This window comes from Pipistrellus kuhlii, unplaced genomic scaffold (assembly GCF_014108245.1).
Source record: "Pipistrellus kuhlii isolate mPipKuh1 unplaced genomic scaffold, mPipKuh1.p scaffold_m20_p_2, whole genome shotgun sequence".
Taxonomy (NCBI): Eukaryota; Metazoa; Chordata; class Mammalia; order Chiroptera; family Vespertilionidae; genus Pipistrellus; species Pipistrellus kuhlii.
This window is the reverse complement of record NW_023425515.1, coordinates 167,683,920-167,705,065: the sequence shown is the minus strand read 5'-3', so window position 1 is coordinate 167,705,065 and position 21,146 is coordinate 167,683,920. Positions and strand designations below refer to the sequence as shown.

Sequence of the window (21,146 nt, the reverse complement as noted above, 5' to 3'; positions counted from 1 at the left end):
GCAGCTTGCCTGGCCTTCTGTGATCCTGCCCTTGCCAACCTCTTTAAAATCATCCTGTCATTCCCTCTTCTTCCACTGACCTCCTGTCCTGCTGGTTTTTAGAGTTTCCCACACACCAGACTCTACTCTTTCTTCTGCTAGAAATGTATTCCCTTCCCATTCTCCTCATGATACGGTTAGTTCCTGTCTATTTTTCAGGTCTTAGCTTAAAAGGCACTCTGTAAGAGAAAACCTCCATGATCATTTAATCTGAAGAGATCTCTTTACTTACTTCTTATTATACCACATTTATTTTCTTCAGAGAACTTATCACCATTTATAATTAAACATGTATTTATCTACTCTTTTACATCCTTCTTCCTCACTCAAAATTTCCATGTGTTTTATTCATTTCTTAGTATTCAACACCTATCAAAGTGCCTAAAGTCGATGCTTAATCAATATTTACTGAACAAATAAATTAATGACATTTTAAGGAATATTAGAACCTGGTAAATGGACATAGTAGTTAGGACTCACAGACAAAAATACTGAGCTAGAATTTACTTCACTTTATATAAAATATAATTTTCTGGGCTCAAAGCTTTTCAACTAATTAATAGGGATTATAACTATAATTGCCTCAGCTTGTGACTTCTGCGTATTAACCATTCAAATGTTATCAAATGAATTAAAAGTTAATAATGTTTAACCTCTCTAAGCACATTACAGATAAACATCTATAATATGGAAATAACTACTTAACTCATAGGACAGTTGGAAAGCTTAATAAAACAAAGCAATGAAAGCAATCAAGAATAGAAATAGCCACATATGTAATACCTAATACAAGTTGGCTGTTGTTCTTCAAGAATCACTTACAAGGAGACATATGTAATACTTTAAACAATAAAGAATTTAAATAAATAAAAAAAGAATCACTTACAGAATATCTACTGTATTTAAAGTACAGAACTGAGGCAGATACTATTATAACTACTGTATGTTGGTTAGGCTTTCATATCAATGAAGTAGTTGAGATTCATACTTTACCCCATTTTAAATGAAAAAACTAAGTCTCAAATATAGTTAGCAAATGATAGAACTCCGGTCTGATTCTAGCCCAGCATTTAATATTAAACTGCCTCAAAATTGTGAAATGCCTGTATTTAAAAAATATATTTTTACTGATTTCAGAGGGGAAGGAAAAGGGAGAGAGAGAGAAATCTTAATAATGAGAGAGAATTATCAATCGGCTGCCTCCTGTACTCCCCACACTGGGGATCAAGTCTGCAACATGGGCATGCGCCCCAACTGAGAATCAAACTGTGACTTTCTGGTTCTTAGGTCAATACTCAACCACTGAGCCCCATCAGGCAGGCAAAATGCCTGTATTTTTTAATTTATCAACAAAGCTAGTTCTTGAAAAGTCTAACAAAATGGATAAACTAGTGAAACTCATTAAGGGAAAAGCAATAAAGGGTAAGTAACTACTATCATGAAGTTAAAAAGGACCATTGCTATATTTACAATTTTTAATGAATATGTTTATATAATTTTTAAAATTTAAATGAAAAAGAAAGTTGTTTAGAAAAATATGATGTGCCAAAGTTAATAGAAGAAGCATTAGGGGCTGCTGGCATAAGGGCAATGTGCTGTTTCTTTTCTTGTGTGGTGGTTACATGGATAATCACTTTACAACAATTTATTAAACTATACACTGAGTGGCCAGATTATTATGATCTCTAAAATGTGGTTGAAGGGAAAATTAAAAGGCAGTCTTGCAAGAAAATGTGATGAAGATTTAGAATTTTTGTTTTATTTTAATTTTAATGATTTTCTACAGAGAGGAAGGGAGAGGGATAGAGAGCTAGAAATGTTGATGAGAGAGAAACATCAACCAGCTGCCTCCTACACACCCCTTTCTTACCAAGGATGTGCCCACTACCAATGTACATGCCCATGACAGAATCAAACCTGGGCCCTTTTAGTCCACAGACTGACGCTCTATCCACTGAGCCAAACTGGTTTTGGAAAGATTTAGAATTTAATTTAAAACTATAAAGGCTTGAGGGAATATGATCAATATTCAAAAGATTATGAGGTTTATTCAAATAATCCTGAAATACTAGAACTCCTAGAAGAGCTTCCCTTGAAGTTTGGAATAAATGACTATTCATTTTCCTCTAATATATATATTAGAGGCCCAGTGCATGAATTCATGGATGGGTGGGGTCTGGCCAGCCTGGCCAGGGGGAGGGGACATGGGCAGTTGGCCGGCCTGTCTGCTGGTTGAACTCCTGGTCGAGGGGATAATTTGTTTGGGGTTCTGTGCGCTTCCTGGACTTGTAAGTCTATTTCTTTCACCAGATGGGGGAAGTTTTCTGTCACTATTTCTTCCAATAGGTTTTAGGTATCTTGCTCTTTCTCTTCTTCTGGACCCCCATAATTCTGATGTTGGTTTGCTTGAAGTTGTCCCAGAGGCTTCTTACACTATCTTCAACTTTCTGGATTCTCCTCTCTTCTTGCTTCTGTGGAGGAGTGTCCTCTGGCTCTTTGTGTTCCAAATCTTTGACTTGATTTTTGCAATCTTCCAGTCTGTTTTTAGGACTCTGTATAATATTTTTTATTTCATTCAGTGTACGCTTTATTTCTAGTTGGTCCCTTTTCATATTCTCAAAGGTCTCATTTATTTTATCAGCCTTTTCTAGGAAATTCTTGAAAAACCTTATAACTGTGGTTTTGAACTCTATGTCCATTCTTTTTTTTCTTTTTTAAAAAAAATATATTTTATTGATTTTTCACAGAGAGGAAGAGGGATAGAGAGTTAGAAACATCGATGAGAGAGAATCATCGATCAGTTGCCTCTTACATACCCCCTACTGGGGATGCGCCCACAACCAAGGTACATGCCTTTGACCAGAATCGAACCCAGGACCTTTCAGTCCACAGGCCGACGCTCTATCCACTGAGCCAAACCGGTCCCGGCTATGTCCATTCTTTTGCTTTCCTTCATTTCCTTCCTTTGTGGCCTGCCTCTTCTCTGCACTTTAGCTGCTTTCCTGAGTTGATGGAGTAGCTTTGTGTGCTAGGTGTCCTAGCAGGGCCCAGTAAGTAGCTCAGCTTTCCCAGTTACCTGAGGTGGACAGTCTTGGTGCAGCCCTTTGTGGGCTGTGTGTGCAGTCTTGTTGTTAGACCTTGCTTATTGTTGGTATCACTGGGGAGAGATGATCTCCAAGCCAATTGGCTGTGAGGATCAACAGTGTCTCAGCTAGTAGGGCTTCTGTGCTCTGCTTGGATGAGTCTCGGGGTGGTGCAGACAAGCTTTGGTTTCCCGTCAGCCTCGCCTTAAGAGGGTCCTATTCACCGAGTCCTGCAACACTGGCTGCTGGCCATGCACAACTCTGAGAGAGTTTTGCCCGTTGTCTGACAGTCCAATTTGTTTCTGACTGGAGCTGGCTATCAGTGCAACAGGGAGGCTTTGTTTTCCTTCTGAACAAGAAAGCTAGCCATGCGTTAGCTGCCCGCCCTCTCTGTGTGCATGGTGAGTAAGCTAGCAGCGTATTCGGTGGCCGCCCTTTCCATGCGCACAGATCTCTGCACCTCCACAGCTCCTGAGGCTCAGTGTCCTTTCTTTTTCCTTCCTATAATAGATGGTAGAGCTTTCACTCAGTCAGCCTTCTGGTGGTTCAGGGCGATGTTTGCTCTGGTTCCCAGTTGTACAATAATTTTAAAATTGTTATGGTAGGCTGCATTTAGGTGTTTACTTTATGCCACCATCTTGGTTTCTATATAGCCTTTTATTATATAGGAGTGGCCAGATTATTATGCATTCAGAGATCATAATAATCTGGCCACTCAGCATATTGTACTGCTATTGTAGTACAAAAGAATCCATTAATAGTATGTAAGCAAACAGATATGGTTGTTTTGTAAATAAATTTTTATCTATAAAAACAGAAGGCAGGTAAGATTTAACCCAAAGTTTGCTGACCCCTGCACCAGGGAATAAGGACTGTGTCAGTTTGCCTATCATTAAACCCTCATATCAACAAGATCCTACCCAGTGTATGACTGATGCTCAACAGATACTTACTGAAAACAAAAATCTTAGATAGGAGCTCACAGAAATTAGATACCTACATATTTATAGAATTGAACCACAATAAAAAGGAAGTATGACTATTTTACATGGTGGTTCAAATTGAAAATTTATGTCATTTATACAATGTAGATGAATATGTGGATGGCAGTTCTAATATTTTCAAACAAGCATGTTTGTGGGATGGTTTCTAACTTTAGATGCTCTTTGTGTCAGAAAGAACAACTCTATCCTCCTATGAATTATACTTTGGTGCAGTTGATAATTGAGTCAACCAATATCTTATTTATTAGAGATAAATAAGCCTAGACATAGAACTAGGGCAGGACAACCTGGGTTTTTGGGCTCAGGTCATTGAAATTTAACATGCTACAATTTTAGGTAATAATTTCAAAAGACTGTGTTACTTTACAACTTTTCAGGTTTACAGGTTGACAACATATACATACACTTTCAGCAGCAGAGAGACAACTGAGTTGTGTACCTACTTTGTAGGGAAAAGTTAAAAAAAGTTAACCTGAAGGCTCACATTGTCCACCCATCAATGGACATATCATGAATTATAAAGTTGAGGAATTTTGATTCATTTTTTCCCCCCCGGGGCCAATGGAGTAATTGAGCCCCGTCACTAAAGGATATGCCCACTAGAGTTACCTTAATGCTTTCTTCCTGAAGTAAGCTATTATGTTGCTTTAGGTCCAAATTCTTTGCCCGCTCATATCGGAGCTCTTTTTCAGCTGAGCTGCAGAGAATCTGGAGCCGGTGCAAATTCTGGCGAAGTTGTTGTACTTCTTCTTGCTCCTGGTATTTCAGTTTTTCTTTAGATAATAGATTCTAAAACAAACATTTGAAAAGAGAAACATGAACAATTTGAAAGAATATTGGTGAGACATGGGTTCTAGCTGTCATAACCAGAATTGTCAGGATGTGATTATTCACACGTTAGTTGGTACATGTTTATATACTTTAACTCCCATTATATTAGAGTAAAATATCAAGAAATTATGTGAACAAAAGCAGTTAAACATAGATACACAAGTCCAGGGAGCGCAGAGTCCCAAACTAGATGAACTCAAAGAGACCCACACCAAGACACATCCTAACTAAAATGTCAAAGGTTAAAGACCAAGTGATAATCTTAAAAGCGGCAAGAGAAAAGATTACCTAAAAAGGAACTCCCATAAGACTGTCAGCTCATTCCTCAACAGAAATATTTCAGGCCAGAAGTGACTGGCACCAAATATTTAAAGTGAAGAAAAGGAAGGACCTACAACCAAGACTACTTTATCCAGCAAGGCTATCATTTAAAGTTGAAGGAGAAATAAAGAGCCTCACAGATAAGAAAAAGCTAAAGGAGTTCATTATCACCAAACCAGTATTATAAGAAATATTAAAGGGACTTCTTTAAGAAGAGACATTTAAAGAGGTACATAGTTAGAAAGAATAAAATGGCAATAAATACGTACTTATTAATAATCATCACTTAAAATATAAATGGATTAAATGCTTTAATCAAAAGACATAATATCTGAATGCATAAAGAAAACAAGATCCATATATAGATGCTGTCTACAAAAGATCCACCTCAGAATGAAAGATATACACAAACTAAAAGTAAAAGGATGAAAAGATATTTCATGCAAATGGAAATGAAAATACTTTAAAAAATATATATTTTATTGATTTTTTTACAGAGAGGAAGGGAGAGGGACAGAGAGCCAGAAACATCAATGAGAGAGAAACATCGACCAGCCGTGTCCTGCACACTCCCCATCGGGGATGTGCCCGCAACCAATATACATGTCCCTGACAGAATCGAACCTGGGACCCCTCAGTCTGCAGGCTGACGCTCTCGCCACTGAGCCAAACTGGTTTAGGCGAAAATACTTTTATCAGACAAAATAGACTTTAAAACAAAGGCTCTAATAAGAGACAATTGACACTACATAATGATAAGGGGAACAATCCAACAAGAGGATATAACCCTTGTAAACATTTATGAACTCAACATAGGAATTCCTATACATATAAAGCAAATTTTGATGGAAAGGGACAGGTTGATAGTAATATCGTTATCGTAGGGGATTTTAATACCTATTGACATAAAAGGATAGATCTTCCATACAGAAAATCAATAAGAAAATGGCAGCCTTAAATGGCACTCCAGATCAGATGGATTTAATTGATATTTTTTAGAGCATTTCACCACAAGGCAGCACAATATACATTCTTTTCAAGTGCACATGGAACATTTTCTAGGATAGACCACATGTTAAGACACAAATCAAGTCTCAATAAATTTAAAAAGACTGAAATCATATCAAGGATCTTTTCTGACCAAATGATATGAAACTTTAAGTTAATTATTAGGTCTAGTAATAATTAATGTCGTTTTCTAATACTTTTTTAAATCAAATTTATTTAAACAATACAACAAAATTTAATCAACAATATAGTTGCCGTTGTTTTCTACTACTTGTGCCCAACGCTCAGGAAGCATTTTAATCCCTCTGTTGTAAAATTCTTGTGATTTTGATGCAAAAAATTCGGTCAATGCATTTTTGAGGCATTCTTCATTATTAAATTTTTTTCCAAGAAGAAAGTTTTGCAAAGAACGAAACAAATGGTAATCGGAAGGGGCAATATCAGGAGAATATGCAGGTTGAGGGAGAACTTCCCGTTCCAACTGGAGCAGTTTTTCAGCAGTGATTCTTGCAGTATGCGGTCGTGCGTTATCGTGAAGAATTACGCCCTTCCGATTAATCAGCGCGGGTTCTTTTTCTCTTAAAGCTTGGGCTAACCTTTCCAATTGGGCACTATACACTGCACTTGGAATGGTTTGGGTAGATGGTAAAAGTTCATAATGAAGAATTCCTTTAAAATTCCACCAAACACACAACATCACTTTTTTCGCATGCAAGTCAGGTTTTGGCGTGGGCTGCGGAGTCTCATTTTTGTCCAACCATTGAGGCCGCCTTTTCAAATTAACATACAGCACTCATTCTTCATCTCCGGTAACAATTTGCTCTAAAAACAGCAAACGGTTTTGACGAGAGAGGAGCGAACTGCAAATTGTGACTCTTTGATTACGGTTGTTGTCGGTCAACTCATGAGGAACCCATTTTCCAAACTTTTGGACTTTGCCAAGTGCACGCAATTGATTGGAAATTGTTTTCTGTGAACAATTTAAAGTTGTCGCAAGCTCTTGTTGGGTAATTTGAGGATTTTGCACCAAAAGAGCTTGAAGAGCTTCTTGATCAAAATTGGACACATGGCCTCGACCACTCTTGTCATCTAACGAAAAATTTCCCTCACGAAATTTCTCAAACCAACGCTGGCATTTTCTGGTGCTAACTGCATCTTGACCAAGAGCACTACAGATGTTTTTTGCAGCCTCACTTGCTTTTCTTCCTAATTGGAACTCGTAAAGCATGCAGTGCCGAATATGCTCTTCATCCGCCATCTTCTTAGCCCTAGTTTTGCAACAAAAACCAAACCAAACACAAACTTTTTCAAGCAAAACTTGTTAATTGCACTTCACACGTTCTGTAGATACGTGTTTGAAGGTTATGTCAATACAAGTCAACGCCAAGCAAGATTTTAAACGAATGTTAAAAAACGACATTAACTATTACTAGACCCAATATAAGAAAAAAAAATTAAAAAACACACAAAGTCATGGAGGCTAAATATCTTACTAAGCAATGAGTGGGCTAACAAGGAGATCAAGGAGATAGAAGAAGAAATCAGATAACGATGAAAATGGAAATACAGCCAAAACCGGTTTGGCTCAGTGGTAGAGCATCGGTTTGCGGACTGAAGGGTCCCAGGTTCGATTCCGGTCAAGGGCATGTACATTGGTTGTGGGCACATCCCCAGTAGGGGTTGTGCAGGAGGCAGCTGGTTGATGTTTCTCTCTCATCGATGTTTCTAGTTCTCTATCCCTCCCCCTTCCTCTCTGTAAAAAATCAATAAAATATATATAAAAAAAAAAGAAAATGGAAATACAACAACCCCAAATCTATGGGACACAGTGAAAGCAGAGGGAAATTCATAACATTACAGGCCTACCTTAAGAAACAAGAAAAATCTCAAATAAATAACTTAGTCTCACACCTAAAGGAATTAGAAAAAGTACAACAAAGGAAGCCAAAAGTGAATAGAAGAAAGGAAATAATAAAGATCAGAGTGTAGCCTGGCTGGCATGGCTCAGTTGAGCAACAAACTATAAACTAAGAGGTCACAGTTTGATTCCCAGTGAGGACATATGCCTAGGTTGAGGCTCAATCCCCAGTGTGGGGCCTGCAGGAGGCAGCCAATCAATGATTTTTGTCATCATTGATATTTCTATCTCTCTCTCTTCCTTCTTCTTTGAAATAAATAAAAATATATTTTAAAAAGATCAGAGAGTAAGTAAACAAAATAGAATCTAAAAAATCAAAAACAAATGTTCAATGGAAATAAGAGCTGATTCTTTGAAAAGATAAACAAGATTGATAAATCTTTAACCATATTCATTAAGAAAAAAAAGAGAGAGAACCTAGAGAGTACTATGCTAAATGAAATAAGTCAGTCAGAGAAAGACAAATGTTATTTCACTTAAATATGGAATCTAAGAACAACACAAACAAACAAAAAGAAACAGCTCATAGAACAGGGAATAGACTGATGGCTGCCAGAGGGTAGAGGGGCTGGGTGCAAAAGGTGAAAGGATTGTGAAGTACAGATCGGTAGTTAGACAATTCATGGGGATGTAAAGTACAGCATAGGAAATACAGTCAATAATATTGTAATAACCATGTATGGTGCCAGATGGGTACTAGAAATGTCAGGGGGAACACTTTGCAAAGTATATGATTGTCTAATCACTATGCTGTACACCTGGACCTAATACAAACTAATACTGAATGTAAACTATAATTTTTAAAATGTTTAAAGGTCAAGTTCTAGTGCAGACAGATCCAGATTTCACAACAATGCATCATTCTGAGCAACTATTTAACTTCTGTAAAGCCTAATATTCCTCACCCATAAAGTAGAAACAATAATATTCCTGTCTCACTGTACTGCTGAATATATACAGGGTGATATTTAGTAAAGTGCTTAGAACACAGTAAATATTCAATAATATTATTAAAAACCCATGAAGCTAGGTTTTAAACCTATAATATTGAGATATTCATCATGGTTGAACTTGTTTCAAGAATATAGGGAAAGTCATATCTAGAATTTAATTATCACAACATCAGTGTTGAACAGCAGAAATTAAGTCCCCTAAGGCCATCAGCAGCCACAAATACATATGAACAACAGAGCTCACATATTCAAGAGGCTCTCACAGTTCTTTTTCTATATATTTACCATGTATAAGCATTCTTTAAAGTTTGGTGTCTGGTCTCAGTCTAGAGTTGCTTAAATTTGCACATGATTAAGATGACACAACACATATGGATAGCAGCTAGATACTACTGTGTTTCCCCGAAAATAAGACATCCTCCAAAAATAAGACCTACTTACAGGTTTCCTTCTGAGTGAAATATAAGGCATCCCCTGAAAATAAGCCCCCCCCCCCAGGCTAAACATGAGAGATTTGATCCACTGATTCTGAAAGAAATGGAGTCACAAGAAATTCACCAGGAAATTCAGGAATTGGATTGTTATGATGATGTTCCAGAAGATGATGACATGATTGTCATTGAATAAATGAGTAAATTCTTGATACTGTAGGATTCACAGTTTGTCTGGTTTGTGTTGACAACTACCGTACCACCGTACCGTATACAGGTAATAAATTTCCTTTATTTTCACTTAACAATAAATGTGCACCGTATTCTTCTTCATGGAAAAATAAGACATCCCCTGAAAATAAGACCTAGCACATCTTTGGGAGCAAAAATTAATATAAGACACTGTCTTATTTTCAGGGAAACAAGGTAGACACTCTAATTTGACAACAGGTGCAGACCACAAAACTGCACCCACAAACACATACACCCTAGCCAGTTTGGCTCAGTGTTTAGAGTAGGGGTGTCGAACTCAATCAGAGAAGGGGCCAAAATCTAAAATCCAGCCTAAATCGCGGGCCGAATGGTTTACTGAACAGTCATAAACTGTCATTGTGATGGAAACGCAGCGGAGTGCAGTGATGACAGCGCGGTGCGGGCCACATTGCAAGGCCTGGCCGGACGGATTTGGCCCGCGGGCCTTGTGTTCGACACATGTGGTTTAGAGCATTGGCATGTAGACTGAAGGGTCCCAGGTTCAATTCTGATCAAGGACATGCACCTTGAACCTCTATTGCAGGCTCAATCACCAGCCCTGGTTTGGGCACATACAAGAAGCAATCAAACGATGTGTCCCTCTCATATTAATATTTTCCTCTCACCAAAACCAGTTTGGCTCAGTGGATAGAGCTTCGGTCTGCGGACTGAAAGGTCCCAGGTTCGATTCCGATCAAGGGCATGTACCTTGGTTGCGGGCACATCCTCAGTATGGGGTGTGCAGGAGGCAGCTGGTCGCTGTTTCTCTCTCATTGATGTTTCTAACTCTTTCCCTCTCCCTTCCTCTCTGTTAAAAAAGAATTTATTTTTCTCTCTCTGTCTCTCCCCCTCCCTTCCACTCTAAATGAGTGAATGAATAAATAAATGAATGAATGGAAAAATATCTCAGGTGAGGATTAACAAAAAACATAACCAAAAAACCCCAAAACTGTACACACACAAGATTTTTAAAAAAAGAACAACCTATACAGATCAGTAGCTCAGAGAACTCTATACAGAAAAAGGTCCTGAAATTACTACTGCATGGTTCACTGCAGAAATAAAAATCAGTCTAAAATGTATTTCCTTCCTTGCCTGCTTAAAGAAGTAAATGAGCCAAGACTGGTTTGGCTCAATGGATAGAGCATCGGCTTGGGGACTGAAGGGTCCCGGATTCGATTCCAGTCAAGGGCATGTACCTTGGTTGCGGGCATATTCTCAGTAGGGGGTGTGCAGGAGGCAGCTGATCGATGACTCTCTCATCGATATTTCTAACTATCTCTCTCCCTTCCTTTCTGTACAAAATCAATAAAATATATTTGAAAAAAAAGTAAAAAAAAGTAAATGAAATAGTGTGTGTGTGTGTGTGTGTGTGTGTGTGTGTGTGTGTGTGTTTACTTTGGGAAATGTAAAGTTCAAAATAAAAATATGTTATTTCTTTCCCATGAGACCCACTTCTATTTTGTTTATTGGATCTCAAAACAGTTGTCAGAAAGGTGCAATGAAATCTTAACCTGCACAAGAATTAACCTGTAGCCTAACTGGTTTGGCTCAGTGGATAGAGTGTCAGCCTTCCGACTGAGGGGTCCTGGGTTCGATTCCGGTCAAGGGCATGTACCATGGTTACAGGCTTCTCCCTGACCAGCCCTGGCCCTGCTTGGGGGGGTGCAGGAGGCAACCAATCGATAAGTTTCTCTTACATATTTCTGTCTTTCCCTCTCTCTTCCTCTATCTCTAAAAATCAATGGAAAAAATATCCTTGGGTGAGAATTTAAACAAAGAAAGAAAAGAAAAGAAAAGAAAAGAATTAACCTGTAAAATTGAGGTGTAAAAACTGAAGTGCAACCGATAGTCATTTCCTTCATTTTTCCTGGAGGCAGATCTCTGGTAAATAGCAAAAGCCATATTTAAAACAATTCTATAACTATGGTCTTTTCCCTCCAAAACAAAGTATTTTGTACATCTAAATTAGGTACCAGCAATAGAAAATGTGGCACAAATCCTGCCATTCCCTATCTTACCTGCCAGGGCAGATGGCGGTAATTAGTTTTGTTTTTTCCCCCTTGTTGAGCTTCATTGGAGCCTATGAACCCTTTATAATAAAGTGCATCAAATGAGGGGCTTAGTTCAGATTTTAGCTGCTATCTTATTACCATTCAGGCTGTGGTTATGATATAGTTCAACAAATATACATTTAATGATGATATAAAAATAATATTGTTTAATCCACAGCTGGTCAGAGGAAATGGCACCTACCTTGGCATTAGGCCATATCTCTGAGACTGCAGGGGGCTCTAATTTATATGGCTCACCTCTTCTTTAAGCCTCACAGCTTCCTCAGGCTTCAAAGTCAATTGCTGTTCTTCCCTTTTCATATCCTGGTTCTGTTTCAAGTCCTCCTCTTTCTGCCTCTCTCTTGGAGTTTCGTTCAGCTTACTTTCTCCTAGTTCAGAACTTGGTTAAATATAACAATAAAAAACTATCAAAATGCTCATTCTACTGGCAGAATGGAGGGGGGAAATCTACCAGTCAAGCAAGTATTGCAAGAAAGATTTTCAACTTGAAATCTATAGATCAGTTATCTTATAATAAAACCTTAAAAACAAACAAATCTTATTTTCTTACTCATATTCAGGAAGATGACACAGCACAGACTTTTGTCTACATCCAAACAACCAGTTTAAGTTTTTCACTTTTTTAACTTTTAGTATGGCCCTGGGCAGACAGAGCTTATGAAAAAATTTTAAAAACCACTCAATAAGCACTAGGCACTTTGACAAGCACTAGGGTTAGAATAGGACATAATCCATACCCTAAGGAGTTTATAATTTAGTGAGAAATAATAAGTAAACAACTCCTTAGATTAAATAATAGTAAGTAATCTGAGGCCTGATAGATAAGTAGGCACAAGCTAAGCAAATGTAAAGGAAGAAGTGTATGCATCAAATAAACCCTCAATTTAATGAATTTCAGATTTAATGGACAAAATTTTCAGTCCATATGTCATATGTGAAAATTAACACCCTATTAATCTTAAAGTGCCTTTAACCAAGATTGGCTTATAATTAAATTAACAGGTTATTTTTTGTTATTAATTCACTGTTATTTTTAACAAATTTTGTGAATAGGCCATATGTTGGAAAAAACACTGTAGTGATTTTGCCAACAGAAATATTACATATCTACAATTATAGTCCACATATTTTAACCCAAGAGTCACTGCTCACTCTTAAAAAATGTTTGGGGAATGATTAGCACGTAATCATACCACGTTACAAGTGGTAATTAGCTCTGTTGTTATGTAGCATGACTTTCTGCAACAGTTTTAGCCACACATTAGTACATTGGTTTACTCATGCATTCACCAGACCTATTCCATATAAATTTAAAATTACAGTAATACATATAGAAAACTTTTCTGTAAAATTAAATTTTTCATACATACTTAACTTCAATGACACAAACATGTCTACATAAGTAAAAACAGGTAAATTAACTAATCTATCAATTTTTTAACATACACGTTTGGAAAAACTACTTTATTATACAATGGATTTTTGGCTTTAACAGACACCTGCTTGCCTGAATCAGTTTATTATGTGGAGGTTTTACTATACACTATTCTAGTGCTCCAAACTAGATTTTTCTCTCCTCCCCCCTCCCCCCCAAACAAACCTAAATGCTGTGATTAACTTCTTGGCTCTTTGCTCGTGTGACCACTCTCACATCTGTTCCTCACCATCTCTCCAATACGCTCTTCACCCTTCTGCAACTAGGTAGGTTTCATGATGGTGAATCTTGACTCAGAGCTCACTCTAAGTTTAAAAACCAGTTTTTAAGTGAACATGAAACTCAGGTGTTCCAAACTGGTAAAACAATCTCCTCTCTTAGAACATTTATTAAGATATAAATTTGACTACACTTACACAATATTTTCCCAGTTCATTAATGCTGTCTCCTTTAGTATGACATTTAAGTAAAAACTGACAGCTATTGTTTCCTTTCAATGATCTAGTTTTAGGCTTTTACCCATGCAAAATTTTATTGCATCTATCAATTCGTGTGCAAAAATAGAGTAGTGCTTTTACCCAAGCCTCAAAGTTTCTATGAAAGATACTTCAGGTGAAAAAGTAGAAATACTAGAGTCAGAAGACAAGATTAACAAAACAACAAAAAAAGAAAGAAAAACCAGAAAGAAAGAGGTTTTCAAAATAAAACAACGGTCAGATTTAATGTTAATTAAAACAGTAAAAACACAAATCTTTCTGCAGGGGATAGTCTGAATTACATAAAAAATACATATATATTTGTGTACAGAAAAAGAAGGCAAGAAAATCTAGGGTGTTAATATCTCTCCATGGTGGGAAATATGATTATATTCTCCTTATAATTTTTCATGCTTTAAAATTTTTTTATGAAAAGCACATATTTACCCTGGCTGGTTTGGCTTAGTGGATAGTGTCGGCCTGTGGACTGAAGGGTCCTGGGCTTGACTCAGGGTCCCGGGTTCAATTCTGTTCAAGGGCACGTGCCTGGGTTGTGGTCTTGATCCCCAGTAGGGGGAGTACAGGAAGCAGCCATTCAATTATTCTCTCTCATCATTGATATTTCTATTTCTCCCTCTCCCTTCCTCTCTGAAACTAATATAATTATATTTTTTAAAAGAAAAGCATAGATTATTACTTTTAAAAGCAAGAAAAAGTTTTAAAATGTAACAACATACCAAAAGATAAACTTTGGGGAATGCTTGCTTATAACTAATTTTTCCACTCATATTATTTGGAATTCAATGTCAAATTGAATGATAAAGCCAAATAAAATGTACCCACCATATAATTAAAGTAATATGGGATTTTTCTCAATTTACCAGAGTTCCTCTCTATCTTCCTTTGGGCTTTGAATCTCTACTTCCAAAACTGATAGATTAGACATGAGATCTTTATAAATATTTTCACTTGTAAAAAAATTAGCAGCTGCAATATTTGTCTCTACAATAAAATTATTTAATTGTTCAGATTCTTCTGTAAGCTTCAAGACCTGTGAAGTAAAAAGACAGATATTCTATTTTGCATATTCTTATATATAATTGTGAAAAAAATATTGATTCCATTAAGTAATTGAGTAGGTATTGCCTTAAATAACAAAAATGAACATCCTAGTTGAAGTGTTCTTTTAAAAAATATATTTTATTGATTTTTTTTACAGAGAGGAAGAGAGAGGGATAGTTAGAAATATCGATGAGAGAGAATCATCAATCAGCTGCCTCTTGCACACCCCCCACTGGAGATGTACCCGCAACTAAGGTACATGCCCTTGACCAGAATGAAACCCAGGACCTTTCAGTCCGCAGGCTGATGCTCTATCCATTGAGCCAAACTGGTTTTGGCTGTTGTGTTCTTTCAATTTAATATTGTGTGGTTATTTCTACATATAGTCTACCCATTTTTACCACAGACATAAGGATGTGTTTGATTCTAAGAACACAATGAATATAATTCTAAAGATCAATTTAAGTTTATTTTATGAGATTCCTTTGTTTGGTTTCCTAGTTTTTTTCACTTCTCTGAAGATATAGATTATAATCTTGAACTGGTCCTTAGAGGATGGGAAGATATGAGTAGGTGAGAGACTATAGCACATTTAAAGCATTTTAAAAATGAGCAATATGATCAAAGGCACTGGTGTGGTATTTGAACAGAAGAAAGAAGAATGGTCTTAATGGAGTAGAGGCTACAAAATGAGGAGCTGAGGAAATAAGGTAAGATTGAGAGGATTAGTCACTTTATGAATGGACTTCAAAGAGAAGAATTCTTAATAGGCTTGCTTTCTATCTTAATAGGCTTGCATTACTTTTGTAAGCAGGAAAGAAAAGAAAAAAGAGTTTCAAAAGGCTACTTAATCATTTTTTAAAAATGGGGTCAATGTAAAAATTTAAACATTGCAGCCATAGCCAGTTTGGTTCACTGGATAGAGTATCAGACTGCGGACTGAAGGGTTCCAGGTTCGATTCTGGTCAAGGGCACATCGTACCTCAGTTGCAGGCTCCTCACTGACCAGCCCAGGCCCTACTTGGGGCTTATGCAGGAGACAACCAATCAATGTGTTTCTCTCACATTGATACTTCTGTCTTTCTCTCTGTTTTCCATTCTCTTTAAAAATCAATGGAGAGAGGATCCAAGATGGCTGCTCGGGTAGACATCTAACCGCAGCAGCACACAACAATTTCAATGGAATACAACTAAAATGTAGAGTGGACATCGCCCAGAGCTACAGGTAGTCGACTGACTGAAAATTCTACAACAAGAAGGAAAGAGAAAACCAGAAGGAAAATCAGAGGAGCTGAAAAAAAGCCTAAGGTACGGAGACATGCTGCGCGCTCGCACGCACGCGCGCGGAGTGGTCGCAGCCGGAGAGGAGGAGAGGGCTGGGTGCTGCCTGGCGTTCCCTAGCAGGAAGGAAATAAAACCCCCAGCCTGGGCTGAACCCCCGAACCAGCAGCGCTGAGCCCCAGATATGAGCCAGACCCTGGGGACCCAGGCTCCGGCGGGGGAGATGGGGCTGTGAGGCGGAACCCCAAGCGAGCAGCGAAAAGCAGGGCCCCCGGAGTCGCGCGCACTTTGCGCGCAGAGGACTGAATGTTGACTCTGATGCTGGATTACCCTAGCGGGAAGAAACAAAGCCTTCGGCAGCGCTGAGCCTCAGTCCGGACTGCTCTGAACCCCAGTCCTGGACCAGACCCTGGGGACCCAGGCTCGGGCAGGGGGAGATGGGGCTGTGAGGCAGAATCCCAGAGGAGTGGCGAAAAGCGGAGCCCCCAGAGTCGCGCGCACTGTGTGCAGAGGACAGTCTGTTGACTCTGATCCTAAACTCCCCTAGCGGGAAGGAGAGAAAAGACTCCAGACTGGAGGAATGCGACAGGGAGCAGGAGCCCCTGCCGGACACCAGCCAGCCGGCACCAGCAGGGAGTAGGACGACGGTGCCCCCAGGGGAGGGGTGCCCCTGAGCCTTCGACCTCTGAGCGCGGGCAACGGAGCCAAGTCCGGGAGCTGCTTCCTGGGCGGCGCCAACCCCGGCAACAGGCTGAAGCAGCGCAGGAGCCCGCGGAGAACAAAGGGGTGCCACAGGCCAACCGGCTGAGCTCCCAGGACAAGGAGGAAGAAACCAAAGTTCTCAATGTGAAGAAATCAAGTGAGAGCAAAAGATAGTAAAATTACTTAAGAAAGAATACAAAGAAGATCTTGAAAAATCAAAGACTAAGTCAGAACTCAACTCACCAGCCAACATTGCAACATAAATGCGTTTAAAAAAAAAAAATAAGAAAAAAAAAAGGACAGAATGTTGGAACAGCGGCGGCCAGGCCTAGAGTGCCCAGGCACAAAGCAGTGGCAACCGGGCCCGGAGCAGCAACGGCCAGGCCCCAGAGCAGCAGCAGCCAGAACCAGAGCAACAATAGCCAGCACTGGAGCAGCCAGACCTGGGGCAGTGGCAGCCAGGCCTGAGGCGGAGGCAGCCAAGCCCAGGGTGGCCAGTCCAGGAACACCCAGACCCAGAGTGGCCGGGCCTGGGGCAGCTGGGCCCGGAGCAGCCGGGTCTGGTGCGGCCAGGCCCGGAGCAGCGGCTGCCAGGCTGGGAGCGGCCAGGTCCGGAGCAGTGGCTGCCAGGCTGGGAGCGGCCAGGCCCGGAGTAGCCGGGTCTGGTGTGGCCAGGCCTGGAGCAGCGGCTGCCAGGCTGGGAGCCGCCAGGCCCAGAACAGCCGGGTCTGGTGCAGCCAGGCCCGGAGCAGCAGCAGCCAGGTCCAGAGCAACTAGGTTGGGAGCAGCGGAGACCAGACCCGGAGCAGCTGGTTGTGGAATGAACCAGAGCAACAGGCCAGGCCCGGAGCAGCCAGGCCCGGAACAGCTCGCTCCTCGCCTGCCCCTGCCCCACGGCTGCCTCTCAGACATGGCTGGAAACTTTTGTGGGAATTTGAGGGTCTGCTGAATCAAGTGATGAAGGCTTAGATCTGGATGTGTTGAGTTAGTAGAGGGCTGGGGTGTTGATCTGTGTTGATCTGTGGGTGCGTTGGGTGGGGCCTGGATGAGGCTGGTTGACCTATTTGGAAATGTCTTTTGTGTGAAATGTATCATTGGGCATGTGGTGGTATTATTGATATGAGAAAATGCTAAGTAACTGATTTACTATCTGAAAAGGGATTTACTATCGGGGAAAGGGAGGGAGGAAGAGACTGAACATAAACTGCACCTAGGGATGAGGACAGTGGGGGATGGGGAGGGGGCGGAGGGTGGGGTGGGAACCTGGTGGAGGGGGGAAGAAATGAGGAACCTTTGTAACAATATGAACAATAAAGATAAAAAAAATAAAAAATAAATAAATAAAAATCAATGGAAAAACATCCTCAGGTGAGGGTTTAAAAAAAAAAAACACACAAAAAAAGTAAATGATCTGTACTCTTCAAAAATGTCAATGTCATGAACAACAAAAATTGAGGAACTTTTACAGATTAAAGGAGATAGAGATGTAATGTATGCTTCTGGATGGATTCCTGGATTTAAAAAAAATTGTTCTTCTTTTGCAATAGAGTAGAACAACTGGTGAAATTTGAATATGAGCTGAAGATTATATAATAGGGTTATATGAGCTGAAGATTATATTAAGGGTGATATCTTGATTTTGAGGTCTACAAAGATAAAGAGATAATGTCCTTAGCAAACACACATGGAAATATTTGGTGGTAAAGGAGTACTAACTATGATTCCAACTTATTCTTGAAGGGTTCAAAAAATAAAGTGTGTGTATGTGTGCAGAAAGAGAGGGAATGTTAAAGCAAACATGGGTACCATATTAACATTTGGAGGGATGAAGGTATATGGGAAGTCTTTGTACTATTTTTTCAACTTTTCTGTACGTCTGTAGTTATTTAAAAACATTTTTTTTTATGAGAGAGAGGGGGAGGGGGAGAAAGAGATTTTTATAATAATAAAAGAAACTCCCAATTTCCAAGCCATCTCTTTCTGAAAATTGACTTCCTTTTATCTTATTCTCATAAAAGATATGTCATACATTTTAACATTTAAATACTTCATAATTCAGTCTCACCTTTGTTTCTAAATCAGAATTTTCTCTTTGTAACAGGCAATATGCTATTGAGAAAAAGTCTTCTGCTGTCCCTGGAAAACTTTGAATTTCATTATAAAGATATGTAAGTTCTGACTTTGATTTTTGCAAATCCTGACAAAGAAATGAAGATATTTAGTAGAATAAGACTTTGCCCATAAAAAGTTTAACATATCTAAAAAAGAATCTTTGAAACGATCCTGACAAATATGTCTTAAATATAGGGGATGGGCAAAAGTAGGTTTACAGTTGTAAGTATGTAAAACACAGTTAACAAAATTATTGTAATTATCATAACTTGCATGTCTTTTTTTCATTTGAACAACTCTAACCCTACTTTTGCCCACCTCTGTATTTCCACCTATCCTTTGGCAGTAGGCTCCTTTCTTAGTATTTAAAATAAAGGTTATTTAAATTAGTTAATTATACTGAGCATTTTTAATTGAGCATTTGTAATTTCCATCATTCACAGGTTGAAAGCCTGGGCTTTGAGCCTCATTTCTGCTTTATGCAAGGCTTATATAGAGGTAAATTCTGCAGCAATTCCTGCATTAGATATAGCACCTGTTTCTAAATGTATCTTTTTAAAAAGTTGTCTTTTACAGAACACTGCAGCTGCACTGTTTACCTCCAATCTTGAGACTACCCCATGAGGTAGGATTATTGAAACTGAGGCTCAGAGAACTTAAGTGATCTGTTTAAATTCATCTAGGCTGGAAGTAGTAAAATTGAGATTCAAACTCTGTGTTATTGACTACAAATTATGCTACCTTACTTAACAATGTGTGTGCAGTAATTTAATCAACTAAGGTTTCCTCTAATTCTCTGATATTTTTCCCACAAGAGAAAATACTTTAGTTAGAAGTAATTCTTAGTAATTTCTACTTTGGTGACATGTGTATGCAGTATTTGACTGGTGGATGACTGAGGCCTGAGAGTCAGTCAGTGGTGCTCTCTGAAGGGAACAGGTGATATTCTAGTAAATTTACTTCGGGAGAGAAACTTCTTTATATTCACAAAGCCTTGAAAATCAGAGGGGGGTGGGGGTATTGATGGGGAAGGCATTGGGCAAAAAGGAGAGAAGGTAAGGAGTGGCCACCAAAACAAAAACACAGGAATTGACTGACATCAATTTCCTATCTCATTTCATAGAAAACTCCCACAAGTCAGGGATGGGATTTGAAGCAATGCATTAGCCTTTCACCCACCCGGCAAACGGAGTGTCACCATCCTCTAAATGGGTAATCTAAACCTCCAGGAACTCACTTTCAGGCCTCTCTTCCAAAGTTGGGCTGGTTATGTCTCCTGCTCGACCTTTCCAAGATGGCAGGACAGTGGTTAAAGGGAGACACAGGAAAGGTGAAGCAATAATGAGAGAAATGAGTGTTGGGATATAGAAACCTCTAGGTAGCTAAAAAGAGCCTACCCCTGACCCTGGCCCTGTGACCACCATAATGAACACCTGCTTTTCAATGGGCTGTTCTTGGCAACTGTGAAAACTATTATTTATATTGTATTAAATAAAAAATAAATGATAATATAAAATCCCTAAAATTAGAAATGTGAAAAGAGGAAAACAACGTCCTAAATAACAAAATACCTCACTTTCAACTTCCAAAGCCTTTTGTATAGTATTATTATTAGATGTCAATTCCTTTCTCCTTTCTCTCTCCTCTGACAACTCACTTATAAATATTTCAATGTTTTCTTGGCTCATTTTCAATATCTGCAAAAGAATTTTTGTATAAGTAATCTTATATATAATAATGTTTCTATAAATTCTGATAATCAAAAAATTATCTGCCTAATTCAATTATACAGTCATCTTGGGGAGATAGAAAGCTAAGAAAAATAGTTCATGGTATCATAGCTCATAAAATACACTTTTTTCTCTCTAAGCCTGTTTTCTCAACAATAAAATGGAGTTAATATTCACCCTATGTACATTAGAGCCATCAGGTAACAGTAAAATGAGATTTTGAAAGTATTTTGTATATTTTAAGTACCCACCAAATATAAGGTATGTTGAAATCTTACTGAATTGATGATAATTGCAAAAATGTTGTCAGTTACCGTTTATTTAGTGCTTACCAAATGTCAGGCATTATGGTAAATGCTTTACATGCATTATCTCATTTTGTTTTCCCAGTATTCCTATGGGACTACTATTACGTTATTTTAATAGAGAACAT

The 21,146-nt window shown here is 38.8% G+C and overlaps 1 protein-coding gene across 4 annotated transcripts in view; it reads right to left on the bottom strand.

The window, feature by feature from the left end:
- CCDC30 (coiled-coil domain containing 30) overlaps positions 1 to 21,146 on the bottom strand; it is a 63,580-nt gene that overhangs the window by 32,313 nt on the left and 10,121 nt on the right. For all 4 annotated transcript variants that reach the window (XM_045584691.1, XM_045584690.1, XM_045584689.1 and 1 more), the window contains exon 6: positions 4,736 to 4,915. In XM_045584691.1, the coding sequence (XP_045440647.1) occupies positions 4,736 to 4,915 (180 nt within the window). The remainder of the gene's footprint in view (positions 1 to 4,735; positions 4,916 to 21,146) is intronic.